This window comes from Pelodiscus sinensis, chromosome 32 (assembly GCF_049634645.1).
Source record: "Pelodiscus sinensis isolate JC-2024 chromosome 32, ASM4963464v1, whole genome shotgun sequence".
Lineage (NCBI taxonomy): Eukaryota > Metazoa > Chordata > Testudines > Trionychidae > Pelodiscus > Pelodiscus sinensis.
In genome coordinates this window covers 9,118,158-9,144,435 of record NC_134742.1, presented here as the reverse complement: position 1 = coordinate 9,144,435, position 26,278 = coordinate 9,118,158, and the positions used below count along the sequence as shown (strand labels likewise).

General features: G+C 60.3%; 1 protein-coding gene across 1 annotated transcript; it reads right to left on the bottom strand.

Moving 5' to 3' along the window:
- Nucleotides 1-723: 723 nt before the first annotated feature.
- Nucleotides 724-6,983, bottom strand: LOC142823087 (uncharacterized). Its single transcript, XM_075913378.1, is given in 2 exon segments — nucleotides 724-819; nucleotides 1,735-6,983. Coding segments are annotated over 2 exon segments (4,383 nt in total). The 5' UTR covers nucleotides 6,022-6,983.
- Nucleotides 6,984-26,278: the final 19,295 nt, after the last annotated feature.

Genomic DNA, 26,278 nt, shown 5'->3' with positions numbered 1-26,278 from the left:
TTCTTCTGTTGATGTCTTTATTATAAAGTTCAATGGTTGAACCTGAGAATTCTGTGATTCAGGCCCATCCAATTTTTGAATTTTTTCACAGGGATTTGTGGTGCCATTGTTACCCGCTGTCATTTCAGTTACTATTCTTTCCTCTGTTGTACTATTGGGAGGAAATTGTAGTGGCTCTTTAAACGGTTTTAAATGTGCAATGCTGTACTTGGTTGCTAACATTTTTCCTGACACGGTTTCTAATTTTACTGTCTTCCCCTCAATACTAGTAATTTTGTAGGGTCCACGATATGTCGGTTCTAGTACTCCGCCTTTTCTTGTTCTCTTCCTAGCATTCAGTAATAGCCCAACATCAAATTTTATGTCACCGTATTTTGACCTGTGCCTTTTGGAATACTGTCTCTGTTGCCTTTCTTGGGCTTTTGAGATGTTCCTTAAAGCCATTTCAATGTCAGCCTCATGTCGCAATGTCTTTTCTATGTCATACTTTTGGAGGATTGCTGGGGAAAGGTATATGTGAGAGACCCCTTGGATGGGCAGAGCTTTGGCTCTCCCAGGGCCTGTCCCTTGTCAGGGTTGGGTCCCAGTGGAGTGGGTGGGTGGGTGGGTAATGGGTATTGGGAACTGCGAGTTGCGGGAAGGCCAATGCTTCCTCCGTTCCCTTTTGGCGCGGGTAGGGTGATCGAACGCCCCACCGTGTCCTGTTCTGATGTCCCCAGTGGGTTATCGGGGGGAGGTATGTGTGTAAGACCCCATGGGTGGGTAGAGCTCTGGCTCCCCCGGGGTCTGACCCATGTCAGGGTTTTTGCAGGGGTGGCCCTGGCCAGGGAAAACAAAAAACGGGGAGTATGGCCAGGGGGCCCCTGAGGGTGTCCTAATTGAGCAAGCGGACAGGTAATGTGTATTGGGAACCGCACGTTGTGGGAGGGCCAATGCTCCCTTGATTCCCTCTTGGGGTATGGGGGGGCGGTTTAAACTCAGCCCCTGGGGTGGAAAAAAAGGGGGGAACATGGTAAGCCCCCCCGCGGTCTCCCCCTCCCGTGTGCCGGCGGCTGGCCCCCTCTCCCCCACGTGGCCAGCCCCCCCCCGCCGCCTGGCCCAGTGATTTAGCTTTCTGCCGCCGCTTGGCCCACACGAGCGGCGGTTCGGCTGCGGCGCCGGAACACCCTGACACCGGCGCGGCCCGCGGCCCGGGCCCCCCGGTCCCGGGTCAGCCACCCCGCGGCCTCCCCTTCCCCCTCCCTCCCATGTGCCGGCGGCTGGCCTCCTCTTCCCCCGCGTGGCCAGTCCCCCCCGCCACCTGGCACGGTGATTTAGCTTCCGCCGCTACTTGCCCCACGCGAGCGGCGGTTCGGCTGCGGCGCCGGAACACCCCAAGACCGGCGCGGCCCGCGGACTGGGCCCCCCGGTCCTGGGTCGGCCACCCCGCGGCCTCCCCTTCCTCCCCCCTTGTGCTGGCGGCTGGCCTCCTCTTCCCCCGCGTGGCCAGACCCCCCCTCCGCCCAGCCCAGTGACTTAGCTTTCTACCGCCGCCTGCCCCACGGGATAGGAGGTTCGGCTGCGGCGCCGGAGTGTCTAGACACCCTGGGACCCAGCACAGACCGTGGACCGGGCCCTTTGGTCCCGGGCCTCTGATCGGTCACCACGCGGCCTCCCCTTCCACCCCCCACGTGCGCTGGCGGCTGGCCCCCTCTCCCCCCATGTGGCCAACCCCCCCCCCCCCCTCCGCCCAGCCTGGATGGCGTTGTGGCGCAGTTTCCAGGCCTCGGAGTGCATCTCGCAGCCGCAGAGGACGTGGGGCAGGGTCTCGTTCTCGTAACCGCAGCGTCTGCAGCGCTTGTCCCGGTTGCCGAAGCGGACGGCTCCGTTGAGGGGGACGCAGTTGAGGCGGGCCCTGTGAACGAAGCGCCAGTCGGCGAAGCGGGTGAAGCTCCCCCCGGAAAGGAAGTGGTTGCTGGAGGTCCACTTGCTGGATGCCTCAAACACCTTGCCCTGGTCTGGTTTCTTTTTCAGGTTCTCGGCGTAGAGGCCGCGGAGGGTGGATTTCAGGACTCTCTCCAACAGCTTTCGGGTGGGCGGCGCGATGATGGTGTTCTGGTTGGAGTTTCTGCACGGGATCAGGATGCTCATCTCGCCTCGTTCCTCCGCCCAGGTCCGGCGGCAGCCGATCCTCTTCCCCAGGCGGCGGGTGGTGGCGCGGGACCAGAGGGAGGACAACTCTCCCCCTTGCCGTCCTAGGTTGTTCTCGAGAGAACCGTTGAGGAAGGCGACGATGTCTTGCGGAGCGGGGGCCCTGGCGGCGCGCTTGCCGATGGTCTCTTCCAGGGCGGCGCTCGCGATGGTGCGCACTCTACGGTCTGGGCAGGTCAAGAGGCGGAAGGCGAGTGTCACGACGGCGATGTCGCACAGGTCTCCCATGCGCGGGACGTTGGCACCCCCTTGCCTGTGCGAGATGTATATGATGTCGGAGCTGGCCCTTTGGGGGAGGTATAGCCATTTCCGGACCAGCTGCCAGATGGCGCGGTCTGCCTTGTTCAGTGGCCCCTAGGCGACAGCAGAGCCCCTGAGAGCGAACCGGATGCGGGGGATGAGGAAAGTGTTCAAGGCGTTGATCTTTTGCCAAGGGGCGAGCAGGGAGCCGTCGATCTTTTTGGCGTCCTCGAGAATCCCGTCGATGGTTGCCGTCGGGGTCTGTTGGACGCGGATGCCGGTCAGCGTGCCGAGGTGTAAGTAGGATTCGCCGTCGGCCAGGGCGGTCATGGGCTCCCCCTGGATCTGGAACTGCGTCAGGTATACCGGGGCACCGGCGTCGCCGGAGATGTGCAGAGAGGCGCACTTCCTGGCGTTGAAGCGCAGGCCCATCCATTCGGCCGCGCGGCTGGCGACCTCCAGGAGTATGCGGAGGCCCTCTGGGTTGTCGGCCAGGAGGACGAGGTCGTCGGCGTAGGCCAGGGCGCTGATCTCTTCACCGTACAAGTTGAAGCTGACGGGGCTATTCGCCATGGCGTGCAGGAGCGGTTCTATGGCCAGGTTGAATACGATGGGGCTGAGGGGGCAGCCCTGTTTGACCCCGCGCCTGAGGAGGATGGGGGCGGTCTCGCCTTCTTCGGCGCGGATGGTGGTGGTACAGTCACTGTATCGGTCTTTGAGTAGGTGGAGGAAAAAGTCCGGAAGGCCGAATTCCCGCAGGGTGTCGAAGATGAGGTGGTGGGGGATGGACCCGAAGGCGTTGGTGAGGTCCAGCCAAGCCATGGCGCACTGCTTTTGCCGCCGTCTGGCTGACTGGATGGCCGCCTGTAGCACGTAGTTGTGCTCATAGCACCCCTCGCAGGACAGGAAGCCCTTCTGGGCGGCGCTGATGGCGCCTCCGCTTACCGCCCAGTCCGTAAGTCTCGCGGCGAGGCAGCTGGTGTAAAGTTTATAAATGGTGTTGGAGAGGGAGATGGGTCTCCAGTTCCCAGGGTCTTGCCGGTCGCCCTTCTTGTAGAGCAGAACCGTCATGGACGACTTCCAGGCGCTGGGGATACGCCGGAACTGCTTGCACAGGTTGAAGATGGCGGCGAGTACGAGGCAACCAGGGTCACGCTTCTTGAACACCTGGTACCTGATACCGTCTTTCCCCGGTGCTGTGTTGGTGGTCCTGGCGAGCCTGGCAAACACCTCTTTAGGGGTAAAGTCATGCTCCAGGTCGTCTGCGGAGTCGACACGAGGCAGCCGGGGCAAGCAGTCTGGGCGGTGGGTCTCGGGGCATGCTGCGCGGTCAAAGACATCGGTAAAGTAGGTGTGTAGGCGGTCTGCGGGAACGTCGCAGAATGGCGAGGGTTCCTCGAGGATCTCCCTCATCGCCTTGGGACGGTTGGACCGGTACAGGCGCTGGAGGCGGGTGGCGGCTACCGTGTCGGTCTGGCGGTCGTTTCTCCTGTTGTTTATGGCGGGTTCGGTGTCGGGTCTCGGTGCTGGGGGTCCACGTCGGGGGTGCTGCGTACGGGTCGGGGCTTGTTCGTCGGGCACGAGTCCCTCTGCTAGCTCCTCCGTGAATCTTTTGACCACGTCTTCCAGGTCACGGAAGGAGTTTGTGTCTCTCAGTTCCTCTATCCAGAGGAGCTGCCAGGCGGTGGCAGTGCGCTCTCGGTTGCCCCTCACCCGCTGGCTGTCTGGTTGTGCAGTCTCGGGTACGGCGGGTGAGGCGGCAGGGGCCCGGTGTTCCCCTGGGTCGGGAGTCGGGGAGGCGTGTGCGGTGGTGCGGCGCTGCTCTGGAGCGTCCAGAGCCGAGTGCGGGTCGTCGCGGCGTGCAGTGGGTCTGCGGTCTGGAGCAGGAGGCGGGAGAGCGGTGGCGGCGGCGGGTCCGGCGCTGGATCTGGGTGCGCCGTGGCGACTACTGGGGGCGGCAGGAGGGCGACTGCTGGTGATGTCTCCTCCACGAGCCTGGCTGGGTCCCTCCCTCTGGCCGGGTCGGCACCTGGTGGTGTTGTCTCGTGAGGGAGGGCAGTAGGGCTGGAGCCGTGGAGGGGCGCTGGTCCGTCTCTCCGCCACGTTGAGTCTCACGCCTCGGACGTATTCCCGAACCGTCTGGGACAGGTTGGCGAGGCTGACTGAGGCTGCGGTTCGCTGGTGGGGCTGGAGGAGGGTGGGGATTCTGGAGGGCCTAGGGGGCCTGCCGCTAACGGCGGTACTGCGGCTAGAAGAGGACCCGTGGCTGTTTGGGTCTTGGGGGATAACGGGCTCCTGGCTTGGAGTGGCATGCGTGGTTGGTGGAGGCGAGGTCGCGGCTAAGCGGTCCGGGGAGGTTTCTTGCTCTAGGGGTGAGCTGGCAGGTGTTCCCCTAGGGAGGGCGGGGCACCGTGACTGGTGGACCTTACACCCCGCTAGGGCTAAGAAGGGCTTGGCACAGTGGGCACAGCAGAAGCCCACCTTCTTTTTGTGCACTTGCCTGATGTGCTGGCGCAGAGAGGTGGTGGTTGTGAGCCCCTTGTAGGTGGAGCAGCACGGGCAGGCGGGGTGATTCTTGGGGATCGGGAACTCGATAAGCACGAGCCCCTGGAACTCGTCGCTGGGTGGGGGGATACGGGGTTCCCGCCTCGGGCGGGTACGGGGAGGCAGGGGGTCAGGAACATAGGAGGGGGAGGACGCCGAGTCGTCACTACCTGACCAGATGGGGGAGGGGGAGTCACTGGAGCAGCGATCCGAATGCAGGGAGACGGGAATTGCTTGCTGCCGGCATGTTCTAATCGGTCTCAAGCCGGCAGCCCTTGTGACTGGTGTCGGGACGTGGGGCGGTGGGGTCCCCGCGCTATGTCTGCGGGGTCCCCTGGGGTCGGTAGCACTCTCTGAGCTGGAGGTACTCCCTGAGAGATTGGCCCTAACGGCATCGGCGTACGAGGCGACAGCAGTGGTAGCCATGCTCGGAGCGGTAGCCATGCGGGCAGGAGCGGGAGCGTGGGTTGGGGATGGCTGGTCGCTCTGGGCCGCCCGGGGAGATTGTTCCGGGCTGGCGGTGCCTGGGTCAGAGCGTAGGGGGGAGGTATTGGAGCTCAGGGGAGACTGGGGCTGTAGCCCTAATATGGCAGGGGTAGGGACTGGAGATGGAGGGGGCCACGAGGATGACCACACCTCCAGGGCCTCAGGCAGGATGGGGCTGGCAGAGTTGGGCCAGCAGACTAAGTCCCAGGTCAGGGGTGGGGAAGGAATTACAGGTAGCAGCGTTTGGGGGGGGCTTAGCAGGGCGATCTCCTCCTGGTGCGGGGTCCAGACGCGGTTAAATCGGTCGGTGTCCCCTCCAATAGGGGACACCCCGGACCCAGCAAAGCAGGGGGCAAAGTTGCTGTCCAGGTCTAGCGGGAGCGCCCAGTTGACAGCGGAGGAAGGGAGGGAGGAAAGGACTGCGGGTGGCATGGCGGCAGGGCCACACCGGGCCGGGCTGGAACTGGCATCTGGAACCGGCGGGGGCTGGAACGATGGTATCGAGTCTCCGGCCACGGGGTGTTGGACGTCGCACGGCTCTTGGGGGGGCCCCTCTGGCATCTGGTGGTGTCCGGGCTCTGGGCAGGTCACTGGGCATCAGGCCTGGCGGGTGCCGTCTGGTTCCCATCCGGACAGGTCGCCACAGGAAGCAGTCGGAGGAGCTGGAGTCTCCCGACGCGGCATTCGCGGGGCTGGCAGGTCGTCTCGACATACTGAAAGATAGAACACAGAGACACCCGACCGGGGGGGAGGGGAACAGGGCAGGGGGCTTCTGGCTGCGGTGGTCCCAGAGGGGACCAGGGGGTCAGGAGGCGGCCTCTCAGAGGGCAGGGGGGTCTGCGTTGGAGAAATCGCCAGGTACTACAATATTTAGCAACGATAACGATTGCCCCAACGCACAACCCCAGTAGTCAGCTCAGTAAAACACCTGAATCAGCAGCCAACAGCAGCCACAGGGAGCAGCACCAGCGAGAGACGGCAGCACAAACCCCAACCGTGTCAGACAAGGGGTCAGTGGACCAACCGGCGGGAGGAGGTAGAGTCAGTGTGAAGCGGAGGAAAATCAGTACAGGGGCAGGGGCCAGAGGGGAGGGGAGAGAGAAATGTGGACCAATAGACAGGCGAGCAAGCAGACAGAAACCGCAACAAGTGGCAACAGACGAAAGTGAAATAGAATCAGGAAGTAAGGTTTAGCAGCAATGTGGGTTATGGTAATAGACGAAAGTGAAGCAAAGATCCCAAGGCAAAGGCCAAAAAAGGAAGAAAGGAGGGGGGTTAGCCGAGCAGGAGAGGCGGTGGAGGGCGGGGGGCTGGCCACGTGGCAATGGCCGCCGGGAGGAGGAGCAAGCCGCCCGCGGGAGAGACTGAGCGCCCGCAACGGCAATGTTAGTCTCAGAGCGCACTCCCAACAGTTAGCCCAGCAAGACACAGCATTAACAGCAAACAGCAGCCACGGGAAGCAGCACCGGCGAGACACAACAGCACAGACCCCAACCGCACCAGAGTTTAAGAACAGCAAGTGAGGCCGCGGTAACGGTCAAAAGTGAAACCAAATCCCCAAGCAAAGTCAACAAAGAAGAATAAATAATAATAAAAAAGAGGGGGGGTGGCTGAGCAGCAGGGGCGGGAGGCGGGGGGGCGGGCCACGTGGCAATGGCCACCGGGACACGGAAGGAACCGAAGGTAATAAAGCCGCCTGCGGGGGAAACGGAGCGGGGGCTTAGTCAGGAGCTCGGGGCTGGGGGACCCACAGGCAGGCGGGACAGGAAGCGAAGGTGCAACAGACGAGGGTGAAACTGACGAGAGCAAGACTGATGAGAATGAAACTGACCAGAGTGAGATAAGCAGACAAAAACCGCAAGCAAATGGTAATAGACAAAAGCGAAACAAAATCAGAAAGTAAAACTTAGTAGTGAGGTGGGTTGCAGTGATAGACGAAAGTGAAACAACGATTCAAGAGCGAAGCCAGAACAAAAAGGAGGGGGTAGCTGAGCAGCAGAGGCGCAGCGGGAGACGAGAATGAAATAGACAGAAGTGAAACTGACTAGAGTGGAAAGTTAATTTACTTGGGTTGCAGAGCCAGCGGGGATAGAACAGACGGGAGTGAAATTGACTAGATGGGAACCAATACAATGGGGGAAGCGGAGCAGCAGGGGGGGGGGGCCAGCCACGTGGTAATGGCCGCCGGGGCACAGAGAGAGCCGAGACAAATAGACAGAAGTGAAACTGACTAGAGTGGAAAGTTAATTTACTTGGGTTGCAGAGCCAGCGGGGATAGAACGAACGGGAGTGAAATTGACTAGATAGGAACCAATACAATGGGGGAAGCGGAGCAGCAGGGGGGGGGTGGCGGGAGGTCAGCCACGTGGCAATGGCCGCTGGGGTACAGAGGGAGCCGAGCCAAATAGACAGGAGTGAAACTGACCAGAGTGGGAAGTTAGCTTACTGGGGTTGCAGAGCCAGCGCCGAGGGGGACGAGAATGAAATAGATAGAAGTGAAACTGACCAGAGTGGAAAGGGTTGCAGAGCCAGCAGGGATAGAACAGACCGGAGTGAAATTGACTAGATAGGAACCAATACAATGGGGGAAGTGGAGCAGCAGAGGGGGGGCGGGAGGGGGAGTCAGCCACGTGGTAATGGCCGCTGGGGTACAGAGGGAGCCGAGACAAATAGACAGGAGTGAAACTGACCAGAGTGGGAAGTTAGCGCAGCGGGGACGAGAATGAAATAGGCAGGGGTGAAACTGACCAGAGTGGAAGGTCAACTTACCGGGTTGCAGAGCTAGCGCAGCGGAGGGTCTCAGGGGCGAAGCAGATGCAGAGCCAGCACAGTGGGGCGTAGCGAGGAGCCTGTGTTGCAGAGCTAGCGCAGCGGAGCACAAGCCGGGGTTCAGCCAAGGCAGGGGGTGCTTGCAGAGCCAGCGCAGCGGAGGATCTCAGGAGCAAGGCAGGAGTCCAATGGGGATGCAGAGCCAGCGCAGCGGAGCCTAGCGAGGAGCCTGGATTGCAGAGCCAGCGCAGCGGAGGATCTCAAAGGTGAAGCAGGAGCCTGATGGGAATGCAGAGCCAATGCAGCGGAAGTTTCAGCAACCAGATGAAAGTGCAGGGATGATCCAATTGTCCTGGGGGGGTCTTCCGGTGGTCCCACGAAGAACAGATTGACGTTTATTTAGAGAATTTTTAAAGACAAACAATACATAAATTGTGATAGACAATTTTGAGTAACAAGTAGGACTGAGAGAATGGGTACATCCGGTAGCCGGCTTGAGGTACGGTGGTAGGGGGGATCTATGCCCTGGGGGCCTGGGTTTATGGCCCGTGGTGGGGCGTTTGGGCCCCCCCCGGGGGGCCCATTGGTGGGGTGCCTTCCTCCTTTGGAATGATGACCTAGGCCTTTCGTTGGGGAGTGCGAAGAATAGGTAGTTCCTGAGGGAGGGGGAGGCTTGGGGCAGGGGGGTTTGGAGTGTGGCTAGTTAGAAGCCCAAAGTGAATGGAAACAAGGGGGGGTGTGGGGCCCCGGATGTAGACGGCCAATGGGGTGGTTAACTGGTTAGTGGATGGGGGTTTGGTGGCGGTGCTCATTCTGAGGTTGAACTGGTAGTTTAAGTGGGTTGGGTTTGGATTCGGTAGGGTGAGCATCGCACCATTGGTTGGGTTGTGGGGGCGTACGCAGGGTCAATGTGCCTGGGAGTGAATGTGGGGATCATAGGACCAATTGAGGGGGCTGTCCGTTGTGGGAGGGCAAGCGCGCCTAGTTTGTGACTTGGAGTCGGGTGGAGGTTCTAGCGATCTATATTTTGGGGAGCGGGAGGGGAGGTACAATTCAATCATACATACATACTTAAACCTACACAGTCACACTCGCAGACATTCCTCCATATGTACGGGACAAGAGTTGGATTGTGGAATGGCCCAGGGGGGTAGGGTAGGGGGGTTAGTAGGGGCGGGGAGTCTAGTGGTTGGGGGGTACTGACACACCCATACTAATCAGACCTATGCCCTGGGTGTAATCCACGATCTGCTCCTGGTTTCTGTGTTTAGAATGTGTAGGCATAAGCATAGTAGACCTTCAGTTCCCCGACTTCCGTGTCCCTTGGCTTCCCTTATTACCGTATCCTGGTCCTCGTTGTTGCTCCCGCCTGGAGGGGGGATAGGAAACCCCCCTGAGCAAGTAAATGGTGGATAAGTTGAGTGTGGAAAGTAATGGCTGACCAGGTGGGGCAGGATACGGGCCCAGGATCGGCGCCGAGAGACGAAGCACAAGGGTTAAGAGGTTGGTTACCAGGGGAGTATTTCCGGAGACAGGAGTGGGTCCCGCGGCGTCCTCTTCAGCTGCATCCGTGTCCTCTTGGTCAGGTCGTGTTACACACCCGGGGGATTTTTTTTTTTATGTATATATTCGGTATTAGTAGGGGAAGTTAGGGTAGGGATGGGGTAGTGGCAGAGTTACGGGGGACGGGGGGCGTAGAGGGGGGGAGGGAGGTTGCGGGACCTAGACAATTGGACTCACTCAATAACTACATGCACACGGAGGGGGGGGGTGGCACACATTGCTATTCTAATTGATCCTTGAGGTTCAGGTGGGCTGTGGTTCTGGGAGTTGGAATTGGCGGTGGCCAGTGACATGTTCGATGTAAATGTCCCGGGACCACCGGATAGTGTCTGAAACCATCAGGCGGCGCATCAGGTTAGCGTATTTTTTCCCGATGTTACACGCCTCCAGGGTTGCCTCATTTTTGGGGTCCCAGGAGCCCAGCGCCCCCACTAGCAGGACGTAGAGGTCCACCGTGTAACCTTGTGACCGCAAAGTGTCCACCAGCCCGGAGTATTTTGCAATTTTTCTTAAGCGGGCCGCCTGGAGTGCAGCTGGCCGGTTCTCGAAGGGGACGGACACCTCGACCATTGTGATTTTCTTAGTTTCTTCTTGAGTAATCACAATGTCCGGACGGAGGGAGCAGTTTGACCCTGGGATGACGGCGTCCTCGAGCACCGTGCCAAGTGTTGGGGGGAGCGCCTTTACTATACGGGCTTGGATGGCGTTGTGGCGTAGTTTCCAGGCTGTTGAGTGGGTCGTGCAACCGCAGAGGACGTGGAGAAGGGTCTCGTCATAGTTTCCGCACCGCCTGCAGCGTTTATCCCGGTTCCCGTGGAGAATGGCCGCATTGAGGGGGATGCAGTTGAGGCGCGCTCTATGGATGAAGCGCCAGTCTGCGAAGCGGGTGAAGTTGCCTCGTTGCATGAAATGGTTGCTGGCGTCCCACCGGCTGCTCACTTCAAAGACCCTGCCCTGGTCCGGTTTTTGTTTTAGATTGTGTATGTAGTGGCGGCGCAGGGACGTCTTGAGCAGTCTTTCTATGAATTTCCTGGTTTGTGGGGTGATGGTGGTGCGTCTTTCTGAGCCGATGTGGGGGATGACAAAGCCAAGAGTGGATCGGGCCTCGTCCCAGCTCCAGTGGCAGCCGAGTCGTTTCTTGAGGCGGCGAGTGGCTACACGGGCGCGGGACCAGAGGGAGGAGAAGTCGCCTCCTTCCCTTCCAAACTCTGCCTCCAGTGAGCCACTGAGGTATGTTGCTATGTCTTGTTGGGTGGGGTTCCTGGTGATGCGCCGGCGGGTGGTTTCTGTTACTGCTGCCTGGGCGATGGCGCTAACTCTGTTGTCCGGGCACGTGAGGAGGCGGTATGCGTGAGTGATGGTGGCCACGTCGCAAAGGTCTCCCAGGCGACAGACATTGGCCCCTCCTTGCCTGTAGGGAATGTAAATTATGTCTGTAGCCGCCCGCTGAGGCAGGTAGAGCCATTTCTTAACCAGGCTCCGGATGGCTTTGTCTGCTTTGGTTAGGGGGCTTTTGGCCACCGCCGAGCCCCGAAGAGCAAAGGGGATGCGGGGTAGGAGGAAGGTGTTGAGGGCGTCTATTTTCTGCCATGGGGCCAGCAGGGAGTCATCGAGCTTCTTTGCGTCGCTAAGGATGGAGTCGAGAGTCTGTGAGGGGGTCTGCTGGACCCTGACCCCGGTTGGTGTGCCCAGGTGTTGGTATGACTCACCCTCCTTCAGAGCCACCATGGGCCGTCCTTGGATCTTGAGTTGAGTGGGTCTCACTGCGTCTTCGTTATTACCCAAGGTGTGGAGGGAGGTGCATTTTTTCGCATTGAAGGAGAGCCCCATCCACTCTGCTGCTTGGCCAGCAATGTCAAGAAGTTGTTGGAGGCCCGACGTGCACTCTGCCAGGAGGACCAGGTCGTCCGCGTAGGCCAGGATGTTGATTTTGTGGCCGTGGAGCGTGAAGCCCGCTGGGTTGGCCGTGATTCCCCGAAGAAGAGGTTCCATGGCCAAGTTGAATATGATTGGGCTGAGCGGGCATCCCTGTTTGACGCCTCGCTTGATGGGGATGGGGGGAGTTTCTCCGGTTTCCGCTCTAATGGTTGTGGAGCAATCACTATAGAGGTCACTCAGGAGGTTCAGGAAGGTGACTGGCATGCCGAATTCTTGGAGGGTGGAGATGATGTGCCGGTGGGGGATGGACCCGAATGCATTTGACAGGTCGAGCCAGGCCACTGCCAGCTCCTTGCGGTTCTGCCTGGATGAGTGGATGGCTGATTGGAGAATAAAGTTGTGCTCGTAGCACCCTTCACATGACATGAAACCTTTTTGTGAAGTACTGATGGCCCCTCCCTCCAACGCCCAATTTGTAATCCTTGCTGCCAGGCAGCTGGTGTACAGTTTGTAGAGTGTACTTGAGAGGGAGATGGGTCTCCAGTTGCCCGCATCCGTCTTGTCCCCTTTTTTGAAGGATAGGACCGTCATCGATTCGTTCCAGGATTTGGGGATACGTTGGTGTTTCATGCACAGGTTATAGACTGTCGTGAGTACTAGGGAGCCTGGGTCGCGCTTCTTAAGGAGTTGGTAGCCTATGCCGTCCTTTCCCGGGGCAGTGTTGGAGGTTCTCAACAGCCGGGCGGATACCTCTGAGGGAGTAAAGGCTGATTCCAGGGCTTCTGATGGCATGACCCGGGGTAGCTGGGGCAGGCAGACTGGTCGTGGTGCGGGAATGTAGATGTTTTGGTCGAAGACATTGGAGAAGTAATCGTGGAGTTGCGGTGCGGGGATGGAGCAGAAGTCCGGCTTCTCCTGGAGCACTTCTCTCATTGCCTTCGGGCGGCTGGATCTGTAGAGGCGTTGGAGGCGGGTAGCAGCAGCCGGGTTATTGCGGCGGGCAGCGTCCCCTCCTCCGGCTCCTCTCTCTTCACGTGGGGCCGTCGTGGGTCTCGGAGCATTCTGGCCTCGCTGTGGGGGGGCATTATGGTCTTGGTGGGGTCTTTTTGTAGTTCGTTGTGATCCTGCTGGTCGGGCTTCCTCTGCAAGTTCGGCTGTGAGTTTACTGATGGCAGTTTCCAAATCAGGGAAGGATGATGTCTCGGCCAATGCCGATTGCCAGAGGAGCTGCCAGGCGGTGGCGGTACGTTCCCGGGGTTGGCGCCGTCCCTGGAGTGACTGGTTGAGGAGGTCAGGGTCGTTGAGAGGTTCGGTGGGTGGTGGGAGAGGGGCGGTGCCACTTACGGTACTTTGTTGCACGTTGCTGGCCTCTTGTGCAGTGGATGTTGGGGCTGGGCTCGGGATGTCCTCATAGATCTGGTCGCTGGGCCCTGATGGCTGGTGGGCATCCCTGGTCCGACCTGGGTCAGCGCTGTGGTGGGTGAGTACCTGAGGGCGGTGATGGGTTTGGCGGGTGGGTGAAGAGTAGTTGGGTGCATGTACCTGGGCCCTGGTGGTAATCATGGAGCCATGGGGTGCGGCGAACCGGCCTGGAGGCTGTCCCTGGGTCAGTATGGGGGACCGGTTGTGAGCTCTCACAGGCTGGTGTGCAGGTTGGTGTTGTGGTGAGGCGAGTTGGCGGATGTCATTGATGAAGGCCCTTACGTTTTGTGAGAGTGAGGGCTCAGCGGTGGCAGGGTGGCCGGCTGGTTGACTCACATGTGGAGTGATGGCGTGAGAGTTGTGGTGTATGGTGGTCTCGGTTGCCTCTGGTGTTGGGGTGTGTTGGTGGATCTCTGTTGGGGGAGTCGTGTCTTTTGGTGGGTTTTGTTGGACTGCTGGCAGCGGTCTTGAGTCAGGCAGACCCTTCTCTGGTGGTGGGGGAGCTGGAGTTGCATCTTCTGCGGCGCACGATGTTGGCCCACTTGATCCAGCTGCTTCTGGCTCCGGAGGCATGCAGGAGCGTTGGCGCAGTTTACATGCTTTCTGTGTGTGGAAACGGTCCTTGCATTTTCTGCATCGAAATCCGATTTGTTTGCGGTGTATGTTGCGCATGTGTTTGCTGAGGGCTCCCAAAGTTAATGTACCCCGAAAGGTGGAGCAATATGGGCATGGGAGGCGGCCCTTGCGGAGGGGAAAGTCGATGTAGGAGGTACCGAGTGGCCTCTCGGATGGGGCTTCTCGGAAAGGGCCAGCGGCGGCCGGAGGAAACGAAAGCAAAAAGAACCGCCGGGCTTGGCGGGGGGGACGGGGGGCCAGTTGCCTGCACGGGGGGGGGAAGGGGGGATCCCGGGAAGGTCAGTTAGAGGCCCGGGACCGGACAGTACGGTCCGCGGGGCGCACTGGGTCTAGGGGGGTTTAAACCCCCCGGCGAAAAGGCCGAAGCGGCAGTTGAGCGGGGCAAGCGGCGGCCGGGAGCCGAGCCGCCGGGCTGGGCGGAGGGGGGGGCTGGCCACGTGGGGGGAGAAGGGACTAGCCGGCGGCGCACGTGGGGGGGAGGGGGAGACCCCGGGGCGGCCAACTAAGGGCCTGGGACCAGAGGGCACGGTCCACGGGCCGTGCCGGGTCTCAGGTTGCTAGTCACCCCCGCACGGCTGCCGAAATTCCGGACGGGTGGGGCAGGCGGCGGCAGGAGGGCCAGCCACTGGGCTATGAGGTGGGGGGGGGGGGGAAGCCGACCACGTGGGGGTAGAGGGGACCAGCCGCCAGTGCACGTGGGAGGGGGGAGAGGGGAGGGGAGGGGAGACCGCGGGCCACGCCGGGTCTCGGGGGAGTTAGACTCCCCGGCTCCGCGGCCAAGACTCTGATTGGGGCCGGCGGCGGTTGGAGGATTGACCGCCGGGTTGGCCGGAGGGGGGGGCTGGCCACGCGGAGGGGGGGTAGGGGGCCAGCCGCCAGCGCCCGTGTGGGGTGGAAGGGGGGACCCGAGGTGAACGGTCCCGGGGGCCGGGACCAGAGGGACTGGTCCGCGGTTTGTGCCGGGTCCCGGGGTGTCCAGACACCCTGGCGCCACAGCCGAAACTCCGCTCACGTGGGGCCGGCAGCGGCAGAAAGTTAGCTCACTGGGCTGGGCGGAGGGGGCGGTCTGGCCACGTGGGGGAAGGGGAGGCCAGCCGCCGGTCCATGTGGGGGGGGGAGGGGAGGCCCCGGGGTGGCCGACCAGGGACCGGGGGGCCCGGTCCGCTGGCCGCACTGTGTCCCGGGGTGATCAAACACCCCGGCGCCGCAGCCGAAACGCCGGGCTGGCGGCGGCAGGAAGCCAAGTCCCTGGTCAGGCGGCGGGGGGGAGAGGGGCTGGCCACGTGGGGAGAGAGGGGGCCAGCCGCCAGCACCCGGGTGGGGGGGGGAAGGGGAGACCGCGGGGTTACCTACAGGGGTCCCGGGACGGGGGGGGGGGGGGCCGCGTGGGGCAAGCGGCAGCGGAATTCTAGATCCCCAGGCCAGGTGGCGGAGGGGGGGGCGGGGGGGTTCTGGCCACGTGGGGGTGAAGGAGGCCAGCCTCCGGCACAGGGAGGGGGAAAGGGAGGCCGCGGGGTGGCCAACCAGGGACTCGGGACCGGGGAGCCCGGTCCGTGCCCCCAGCGCCACAGCCAAACTAATTACCGATCGCGAAAAGCAAGCGGCGGCCGAAAGTAAAATCCCTGGGCCAGGTGGCGGGGGGGGGGCTGGCCACGTGGGGAGTGAGGGGGCCAGCCGCCGGCGCATGGGAGGGGGGGGGGACCGCGGGGCAGCCGACGAGGTGCCCGGGACCAAGAAACGTGGTCCCTGGGCCGCGCTTGGTCTAGAGGGGTTTTGGAAAGTCCGCGGGGAGAGAAAGGAGAGAGCAGGGACTGTAGGAAGAAGTAAGGGCTGGAATTAACCAGGGGACGGGATAGCTGAGGAAATAAGAATCAAGATGGGGACAAGGGAAGGGGGAAGGACTGGGGACTAGGGGGTAAGTAAGATGGTGGGGGAAAAAGGGATTCAAAATGGGGGCTGGAAGGAAAGGAGGAGGAGAAGGCAACATGGAGGGGAAGACAGAGGGGAAAATGGGGGCAAAGGGCAGTTGGTGAACGGAAGAGTCAGAATAGAGTGAGCGGGGGAGCTCCGGGGAAAGGAGCTGAGTGAGTCACTTACCGGGGGGGTGTCCCCCCCAACGCGCGTGAGCCGAAATGGATCGTCTGTTGAGATGAGTGTTGTCACGGCAACCCTGACGCCGAGCTGGAAGGAGTGACTGCCGCGCAGCAAGGAAGAAGCCAGTCCATTGACCATAGTGTAGTTTCCATTCATAGAAGTTTTTTATTAAACTGATAAGAACAGATAAAACGAGTTTTATTGAGTGGATGTTTCCAAATATAATACAGTAAACAAGTAAAACACATCTGGCGAACTGGAGCAGGTTGCGCTGCGGGGTGGATAGTAATATTGGAGTTATCATGGAGAGACAAGAAAACCTCTCCAGTCCCAGATACATACAGTACGATTAACAATTGCAGGGTGTGCAGTCAATGTGGGCCTCTTGGAAGACTAAGTGTTCCTCCACGAGGGCTGAGGGGGTTGCTAGAAGTGTACCCCCAAATGTGTAGAGGGGGAGCGTGCGTGTAAGGGAGCCAACAAAAAGGAGCTAATCTAGTAGGCAACCCTGTAGAGAGAGACCACCAGACAGCCAAAGAGCTGTCGGGGGCCCTATTTGTATTAACACCTGGACTACGGAGAGATGTAGGAGAAGGCCAGGGAAGCGACAATAGCGCTCGTTGGGGCCCTGCCTAGTACGGGAGACCGTACCTATGGGCGGCAGAAAGGGGTCCCGGGCAGGGCCAGAGGGCAAGGAGGCTAATAGTAGTTCAAGGATTAGCGATAAAAGAGCAGGGGCAGGTCCGGGAGTGGGCCTGGCAGGGTGTACTGGAGGTGTTAGGGGGGCTGGGTGGTTAGATGTTGTACTGGCAGTGACCGGTGATGTGCTCCGTGTAAATGTCTCTGGACCACCTGATGGCGTCGGATACCATCAGCCTGCGCATCAGGCCGGTGTAGCGAGGGCCGACCTCGCAGGCCTCCAGCACCGCATCGTTCTCCGGGTCCCAGGTGCCCAGAGCACCCACCAGCAGGGCATGGACCGCCACCGAGTAGCCACGGGACTGCAGGTTGTCAGCCAACTGCGAGTATTTGCTGAGTTTCTTTTCCCGGGCGACACGGAAGGCGGTCATGCGGTTTTCGAAAGGCACCGTCACGTCAATCAAGAGAATTGTCTTGGCCTGTTCGTCCGTGACCACGATGTCTGGTCGCAGGCGGCTATTGGTTCCCGGGATAGGGGAGTCCACAGTTACGGCTCCGAGGGCTGGCGGGAGAGCCTTCACAAGGCGGTTCTGAATGGCGTTGTGACGCCGCCGCCAGGCCTCTGAATGCGTCGTGCAGCCGCAAAGCACGTGGGGTAGTGTTTCCAGAGGGTATCCGCACCGTCTGCACCTCGTGTCCCTGGTGCCGTGGCGGATGGCGCCGTTCAGGGGGACGCAGTTGAGGCGGGCTCTATGAATGAAGCGCCAGTCAGCGAAACAGGTGAAGTTGCTAGCCCGGAGGAAGTGGTTGCTGGCTTCTTGCTTGCTGGTCACTTCGAACACCTTACCCTGGTCCGGTCTTTTAGCCAGGGCGTCTGTATAGTGGCGGCGGATGGTCCCTTTCAGGAGCCTCTCCAGCAGAGCCCTGGCCGCGGGGGTGACGGTGGTGTAGCCTTGTGCGGTGATGCGGGGGAGCATGACGCTAAGCTCCGTACGGCCCTCGCTCCAGACCCAGCGGCAGCCAATTCGTTTTCCCAGACGGCGGGTGGCGTTGCGGGCCCGGGACCATAGGGAGGAGAGGTCACCGCCGTCCCTCCTGAAGTCCCCCTCGAGGGAACCGCTGAGGTAGGTGGCGATGTCTGCAGCGGTGGAGTCCCTGGCAATCCTCCTCCTTACTACCTCGCGCAGGGCGTTTTCTGCGATGGCGCGCACTCTCACGTCCGGGCAGGTCAGGAGGCGGAAGGCATGGGTAATGCAGGCCACGTCGCAGAGGTCCCCCATGCGCGGAACGTTGGCGCCTCCCTGCCGGTGGGGGATGTAGACAATGTCCGTACAGGCCCTCTGAGGCAGGTAGAGCCACTTCCGGACAAGGGCTCTGATCGCGCTGTCAGCTTTGTTCAGGGGGACCTTGGCGACGGCGGAGCCTCTCAGGGTGAAGGAGATGCGGGGATCAGGAAAGTGTTAATTGCATCTATTTTCTGCCATGGTGTGAGCAGAGATCGGTCGAGCAGCTCTGCGTCCCTCAGGATTTTGTGGAGGGTGTCCGTTGGAGTGGCCTCGACCCGTATTCCCGTCGGGGTGCCCAGGTGTTGGTAAAATTGGCCCTCTTGGAGGCAGGCCATGGGCTGTTCTTGAATGGAGAAAGCGGTTGGTCTAGTGAGGGTTCTTAAGCTGCTGTCGACATGGAGGGAGGCACATTTCCGGGCGTTAAAGCGAAGGCCCGTCCAGTCAGCGGCCTGGCTGGCGATTTGGAGTGTCCGCTGCAACCCCTCCGCACTGTCGGCGATCAGGACCAGGTCGTCGGCGTAGGCCAGGACGTCGACCCTTACGCCGTGCAGGTCCAGACCGTCTGGGCCCTGGGAGATGGCACGCAGGATGGGTTCCATGGCCAGATTAAAAATGATGGGACTGAGGGGGCAGCCCTGTTTCACGCCACAGTGGATGTCGACGGGTGCGGTCTCTCCAGTGGTGGCGCGGATAGTGGTGGTGCAGTCTGTGTAGAGATCCCGGAGGATGCGGAGGAAGGCGTCCGGGGCCCCAAAGTCTGTCAGGGTGTCTGCGATGTGTTGGTGGGGGACGGAGCCGAAGGCGTTTGCGAGGTCCAACCAGGCGATGGCGCATTGTCCCCGGGATTTTCTCGTCTCTCTGAGGGCTGCCTGGAGCACAAAGTTACACTCGTAGCAGCCCTCGCAGGTCATGAAGCCTTTTTGGGTGGAGCTGATGGAGCCACCGTGAACAGCCCAGTCAGTGATCCTGGCCGCCAGGCAGCTGGCGTAGAGTTTGTATAAAGTGCTGCCCAGCGAGATGGGTCTCCAGTCTTCCGGATCGGTACGGTCGCCCTTCTTGTACAGCAAGACGGTCATCGAACTTTTCCAGGTGTCAGGAATGCGCCGTAACCTCTTGCAGGCGGTGAAGAGGGTGGCTAGCACCAAGCAACCAGGGTCACGTCTCTTTAGCTGGAGATACCGGATGCCGTCTCTCCCGGGGGCGGTGTTGGTGGTCCTGGACAACCGTACCTGGACCTCCTCCAGGGTAAAGTCCCTGTCCAGGTCGTTGGTGGCTTCTAGCCTCGGTAACTGAGGGATACAGTCCGGGCGGGGCCCCTCTCGGGGACGTTCCTTCGCAAACACAGAGGTGAAGTACGAGTGAAGTGCGTCGGGCGGGATCGTGCAGGGAGACGGGGCACCTTCCAGGATCTCCCTCACGGCCTTTGGGCGGTTGGTGCGGTAGAGCGTTTGGAGGCGGGTTGCGGCCACCGGGTCGTCTCGGCGGCCAGCGGCCCCTCGTCTCCCCACCCTGGAGCTGGCAGTCGTTTCAGGTGACGGGGGTCGGCGCGGAGGATCGGGATTTACCGCGGCGATCTGGCCCGCCACTTGCAGCCAGGTCGGCTGTTAGGCGCTCCGTCACGGTCACCAGGCCATCGAAGGAGTCAATCGATGTCAGCTCTCTTAGCCACAGCTGCTGCCAAGCCGTGGCGGTGCGTTCGCGGCGGGAGCCCCGTCCGTGCTGGGAACTTATCTCTCCTGCAGGAGGGACAGGCATGGAGGCTGCTGGAGCACGGGATCTCTGTGCAGAGGAGACGGCAGCGGGGCGGGATGCTGATGACCGGGCAGGCGCGCCAGAGGAGTCGGCTCCGGATCGGAGAGAGTCAGCATCCCCGGGGGCGCTAGTGGAGGCGCGTGGTTGTCGTCTGGGACCGGCGGGCTGGCAGTGATCTCGGGGCACGGGGGGGCCCGGTGCGGTCCCTGGCCAGTTCGGGGTTCTCTGTGGCGGCCACCGGGGTCCTTGGGAGGGAGGGGTCAGCGGAGGCAGGTGCCGGACGCCGCTTGGTGGACCGGAGAGGGGGGCTGGTACTGCTGACAGGTGACTGGGGTGAGCTGATCCGCGGAGGAGCACCGATCCGGCAACCACTGGTGCCATTCCTGACGGTGGACAGGAACTGGTCTAGTCGTACGGACAAGTTCCTGACAATCAGAGGCGGGAAGGTCCGAGGACCGGCAGGGTTGGGGGTGCGGGACCCCGGAGATGGGCCGTTGCTTGGCCTGACGGCACGGGGCTCCGGGCTGGATCCCTGTTCTGGGCTGGCAGATGCAGGGCCGGCCCTTGGTGATAGACTGTCAGGCGCAGGGCTGGTTCATGGTGAAGGGGCAGGCTCTGTGGCGGGGGTGCTCCTGACCGGAGCGAGGTTCTCATGGTCCAGCATCGGTTGTTTTCTGCTATACGGCGTAGTGGGCACCAGCCGGATCGGGGTCGAGGGGACGACTCGGGCACAGGGGCCTTTGCAGGTGGTGTTTTGGTGTCGTTTGCACCGTTTCTGCGACTCAAAGAGGCCGTGGCATCGGTCGCAGCGGAAGGCGATCTGTTTCCGGTGCACCGACTTTACGTGCTTGCTAAAGGCCCCCAGAGTCCTCACTCCTCGGAAGGGGAAGCAGTCCGGGCACAGGAGGGTGTGGTCGGGAATGGGAAAGTCCAAGTAGATCAGTTCGGTCGAGCAGCTGGTAGGGTCTGGTGCTGGCGGGGGAGACCTTCTGGTAGCAGGGCGGAGGACGATGCCCAGGTCCGGGTCTGGCATTGGAGAGACCGCGGGGAGACAGGCAGGGACCAGGTCCGGCACGAGGTCTTGCGCTGGGGTGGCAGCAGGACAGCAAGGAGCGTCGGGGTCCGGCGTGGGGATCACCAGCGGGGAGGTAGTAGTGCGCGAGGCAGGGTCCGGGAACAGCTGGAGGTCCAGACCCGGGGACGCAGCAGGACGAGAAGCAGGATCTGGCTCCAGCAGGAGTTCTGGGGCCACGGGGGTGGCAAGGTGGTGAGCAAAGTCCGGGGTCAAGGGTGGGTTCGGCGCCACAGACAGGAGAGCAGCAGCTAAAGGCTGGGGATAGTACGGGATCCAGCGTCAGGGGGGCACCATGGTGCTGGGTCTCATCCGCCAGCGGGGGGTCCGGTGTCCAGGAGGCAGCAGGGCAGCGGGCCTGGTCCGGGGACAGCGGGGGGTGCAGTATCGGGGAGGCAGCAGGGAGATAGGGAGCGCCCAGGTCCAGCAATAGGCCCAGTTCTGTAGCAGGATCAGCACTCCAGGCAGAATCCGGGGCAAGCAGGGGGTCCCATAACGGGGGGACGCTGGAGCGCGGGATCCCCTCCACCAGCGAGATGTCCGGTGTTGCAGGGGCAGCAGGGTGGCATGCAGAGGCCGGGTCTGGAGTCGGGGAGGCATCGTTGCAGCAGGCAGCGACTTGGACCATGGTCAGGGGGCTAGGAGGGTGGCCGGGGGAGATCTGGCCTGGCATGGAAGGTCCTGTGGCAGGCATCCTCGATGGGACTTCAGGGTGGGGAGCAGTTCCCAGATCCGGAGAGGCGGTACAGGGAGGAGCAGATCCCGGGTCAGGCGACCGTGAAGTCTCATCAGCCTCCCGGAGAACAGCAGGCGAGCAGCGAGAGCGCAGCGCCGACCCTGAAGCAATTGTAGCGTCAGCAGGCTTCAGCCAGGCGCTGATTTTCCTCTCACGGCTGCTGGCTCTGGTAATCCTTGCGCTGCTGCAGCGGGGAGCACTGGAGACCTTTGGTGGTGCCCTCCGGGAAGCCATCTTGGGGCAGAGGCAAGTGCAGCTCACGGTAGAAGAGCCCAGCGAATGCTGTTACTGCAGGGACCGGGAGCAGCTCCGGAGCAGGAACCAGGAGCAGCTCCGGAGCAGGGCCCGGGAGGCAGGAGCTGGACCGTGGCAGGAGCAGGTCCGGAGCAGGACCCAGGAACCAGGAGCAGCTCCGGAGCAGGGCCCGGGAGGCAGGAGCTGGACCGTGGCAGGAGCAGGTCCGGAGCAGGACCCAGGACCCAGGAGGTGGGGGCGGGTCCGGAGCGGGACCCAGGAGGTGGGGGCGGGTCCGGAGCGGGACCCAGGAGGTGGGGGCGGGTCCGGAGCGGGACCCAGGAGGTGGGGGCGGGTCCGGAGCGGGACCCAGGATCCAGGAGCAGGTCCGGCACAGGTCCCAGGAAGCAGGAGCAGCTGTCCCTTTAAGACAGCAGGGAAGCCCCAGCCAATAGGCAGTCTCAAAGACGTGCCTGGGCGGGGCCTGAACAGCTGATTCAGAATCAGCTGTAAGGCGGCCGGCAGAAAAGCCGCTGCAGGGGTTTAAACCCCTGCAAAAAAGCGGAGGCTTGCAGGCTCCTCAGCGGCGTCCGATGTGCCTGGGCAAAAGGCTGCTGGCAGGATCCTGCTGGCAAAAGCCCTTAAAAGGGCTGGATCCATCGGTCCCCGGAGCGAGCAATCAGGTCCCACGTAGCAAGCGATCAGGTCCCACAATTGTAGCACAAAGAAAACCACCACCCAAACCAAATCCAAGGGGGGAAGCCGAGCAGCAGAGGTGGGGGAGGGCGGGAGGTTGGCCACGCGGCAATGGCCGCCGGGGGAAAGAAAAAAAACAAAACACAAAAGTAATAAAGCCGCCCGTGAGGGAAATGAAGCGGAGGCGTTAGTCAGATCCCCGGGGCTGAGAGACCTACAGCCACGAGAAGGAGAGGGCAGGCGGGACAGTCGGGGAGGCGATCGGGGGGGGGGGACCAGAGAAGGGAAGCGGTACCGAGACCGAGGGTACAACGGGTTTACCCTCGGCCAGGGGAACGGGGTCCCATAACCCAGAGGAAGGCAGAGGTAGGTCCAGTCAGCAGAGAGGGGGAGACGGAGGAGGTGAGGAGAAATAAAAAAATTAAAAAAAAAACAGAGAAGGGAAGATGGGGGGGGGGGGGGGGAGAGAAGAAAGTTTTAGTGAAAGTAAAGCAGGAAAAACGCAGTTAGCTTACCCGGGTTGCAGAGCCAGCGCAGCGGCGCATCCCAGGAGCGGCGCAGAAGCCGGGGTTCAGTCCCGGAGACGGCGTGGCTGCAGAGCCAGTGCAGCGGAGGATCTCAGGAGCCCCATCCATTCGGCCACGCGGCTGGCGATGTCCAGGAGTCGATGTAGGCCGTTCATATTGTCTGCGAGCAGGACCAGGTCGTCGGCGTAGGCCAAGACATTGATTTTGTGGCCGTGAAGGGGGAAACCCGCTGGGTCAGCCGTGACCGCCCGCAACAACGGCTCCATTGCCAGGTTGAAGACGATCGGGCTTAGGGGGCAGCCCTGTTTGACGCCCCATCTGATGGGGGTGGGGGCCGTCTCTCCATCTTCCGCTTGGATGGTAGTGGAGGAGTCGCCGTAGAGGACCCTCAGGAGGTGCAGGAAGGGGTCTGGGATGCCAAATTCCTCAAGGGTTTATAGGATGTGTTGGTGTGGGATGGACCCGAAGGCGTTGGTGAGGTCCAGCCAGGCCACCGCTAGTTCTTTGTGGTCTTGCCTGGCTGAGCGGATGGCTGATTGTAGTACAAAGTTGTGCTCGTAGCACCCCTCACAGGACAGGAAACCTTTCTGGGAGGTGCTGATGGCCCCTCCCTCTATTGCCCAGTCTGTGATCCTTGCAGCAAGGCAGCTGGTATAGAGCTTGTAGAGGGTGCTCGAGAGGGAGATGGGCCTCCAGTTACCTGCATCGTCCCTGTCTCCTTTTTTTTTTTTTATAGGAAGGACTGTCATGGATTCTTTCCAAGCCCCAGGGATGCGTTGGTACTTCCTGTACAGGTTGTAGATGTCTGTGAGCACCAGGCAGCCGGGGTCGCGCTTTTTCAGGAGTTGGTAGATGATGCCGTCCTTCCCCGGGGCAGTGTTGGAGGTTCTCATTAGTCTGACGTAGACCTCTGAGGGGGCAAAGTCCGACTCCAGGGATTCTGATGGGGCGACTCGCGGCAGCTGGGGCAGGCACTCTGGGCAGAGTGTGATGTTACGAGAGTCATGGGCGAAGACGTCCGTGATTTAGTCGTGCAGTCTTGGGGCGGGGATGGAGCTTAAGTCCGGGTTCTCCTGGAGGACTTCTCATTGCCTTGGGAGGCTGGCTCTATAGAGGCGCTGGAAGCGAGTAGCGGCGGCCAGGTCGTTTCGGTGGGCAGGATCTTCTCCTCCACCTCCTCCCCCCTTTTGTGGGGTCGTTGTGGGTCTCGGTGCGGCCTGACCTCGGGAGAGGGAGACAAGATGGGGTTCATGTCTGGCTACATTCCACCCTCTTGACATGCCTCACTATGTCCTGGAACGCAAGGTGTCGGTGATGCCAGCACCTTTTGCCCTTCTTGGAGGAAGCTAAAATCGCTCTATCAGCAGGGTCTGATCAGATAATTTTGGATCAAGGGATTGATTAGATGGCTTCCCAATGCCATATACTGGACTTGCACAGAGGAGGTGACAGTGTACACCAAACGCTTAACAATACATAGAAGCATGCAGCAAGCAATTACAAGAAGTAAAATGGTTAATATAGTATTTACAATAGAGTGAAGGAATGGAGTCAATGAAAATCCTAGGTGTTGGGCTAACCAATCTAGCCATGAGGCTTTTCTGTCCTCAGTTACAGCGTGTAGCACCTTAACAGCGCCCTTTATAGCGAGTACATCTTGTTCAATTTGTCCTGATTTATTTACATAGAAGCAGCAAGATTGGTTAATTACCGCACATACTCCCCCATGTTGGGCTAAAACAGCATCTAAGGCTACACTGTTCTGTAGGGCAAAACGGGCTACTGATTGAATTTGCTCGTTAACCACACTGCAGATGCTCTGGGCTTGCTTGAGTGCCTGTTCTGTTTGCCCAGATACATTTACTACTGCCTTCTCTAGCTCAGCAACTCCAAGCTAGGGCAGGAGTGCACGGACGAACTGGTGGAAGCCTGTGGGACGTATTGTAAGGGGATTAGCGGAAGACCTTCATGGTAACCGGTGTAAGAAGCTCCCAAGATTAGTGATACCAGGAGCCATAATGTGGGGGTGTACAGTGAGTCCCACAGGGGCAGCGTGTCCCATTGAGTAGCGCCCCATCCAATTCAGTGACAGATACTTGTAGGCTTTCTGCCTGCAAATGAAAAAGTCCTGGCTCCTCCTTCAGAATAAGGGAGTAGGGTCCCTTACACCACCCTGTTCCAGTGGGTCCTTTCTGTGGGGTATGGTGGGTAGCACAGCAACTATCATTAGTGGCTGTGCAATGCAAGGCAAGCAGCAAGTCCTGGAGGACCTGATCCACTGCAAAAAGCTCTGTCCTAGCACACTGATTTGGGAGTAGGGTGTTACTGGTTACCAGTGTGGGGTTGTATTTTTGACCAGTGTTAGGAATTATGAATGACTGATTGTACCAGGCTTTTCCTTCCGGGTACTGGCTGAAGTTTAGGGGAATAATGGTAACATTGCTAGATAGTGGTGTGCCACCGTGGGAGATGTTATATCCCCAGCACCTTAAGGGTTTTTGGTGGGTTGCACTGGGATAGACAACCCAGATTTTAAATGTCTCATTAAAACTTACAATGTGGGTACACTGCTGATCCTCTAACCACCAGAGGTGGGATCCTGTACCATTTTTGTTCTCAAAGCAGATTGGGTATACTTCCCTGGAGGTTCCTGTTATATACTCCAGAGGTTGACCCCCATAGTGTAGGTTGCCATTGTCCATGCTACCCCCAAGATCCCTTCCCAGAGTCCTTTAAAAGTTTGTAGTCACTGGAGCTGCTGTCATCAAACCAGGCTGGTCCCCACTTGAAAACGTTGCTCTTGTTCCACCAGTCATTTAAGTTTAAAGGGACAAATTCAACTCCCAGTCCTGTGGGGGAATCTAGAGGGTGCATATCCAGCACTTTGTAGCATCGGTGGCGGAGGCAATAGTCTGGATAGCATTCCTGAGCGGATGCTCAGGTACGGCGGAGATCGCAGTGATTAGGAGAAACAGCTCTGCTAATTCCAGAGTCATGCTGCGGCTGGAATTGGGTTTGCGCTAAGTGAAAAGCCCTTGAGGTAATCAGGTATTGTTCTCTTAACTCCTTCCCTGCAACAAAGCAAAAGGTCAGCCAGTCTTGGATATAATCCAAGCCTCAAATGGTTGGTGGCAGCTTGTCGGGGTTTGCAATAATCCAAACGCCCTTGTCTTTATAATTCTGAAGTACACAGGTATGCGTGCCCTGACTGGGGTGTTTGACCACAACGGTAACCTCAGGGGTATATTTGGAGTTCGGTGGGGTGCCCTTGGGGTCAGAGAGGCTTTCCTTGAAGGGAAAATCCTTTGCTAATTGGGCTACCGGTAGGAGTTTGCCAATTGTTTAGCCATTGAACCACGGCAGCTAGTCTGTCTCCCCAGGTTCCCTCCGTAGGCTCTAGGTGGTATTTTAGCAGTCCATTCCATCTCTCAATTATGCCATTGCCTGAGGTCGGTATGGGAGGTGAAAGGTCCATTGGACTCCATTCTGGAGCGCCCACTCCTGGACAGGCTTG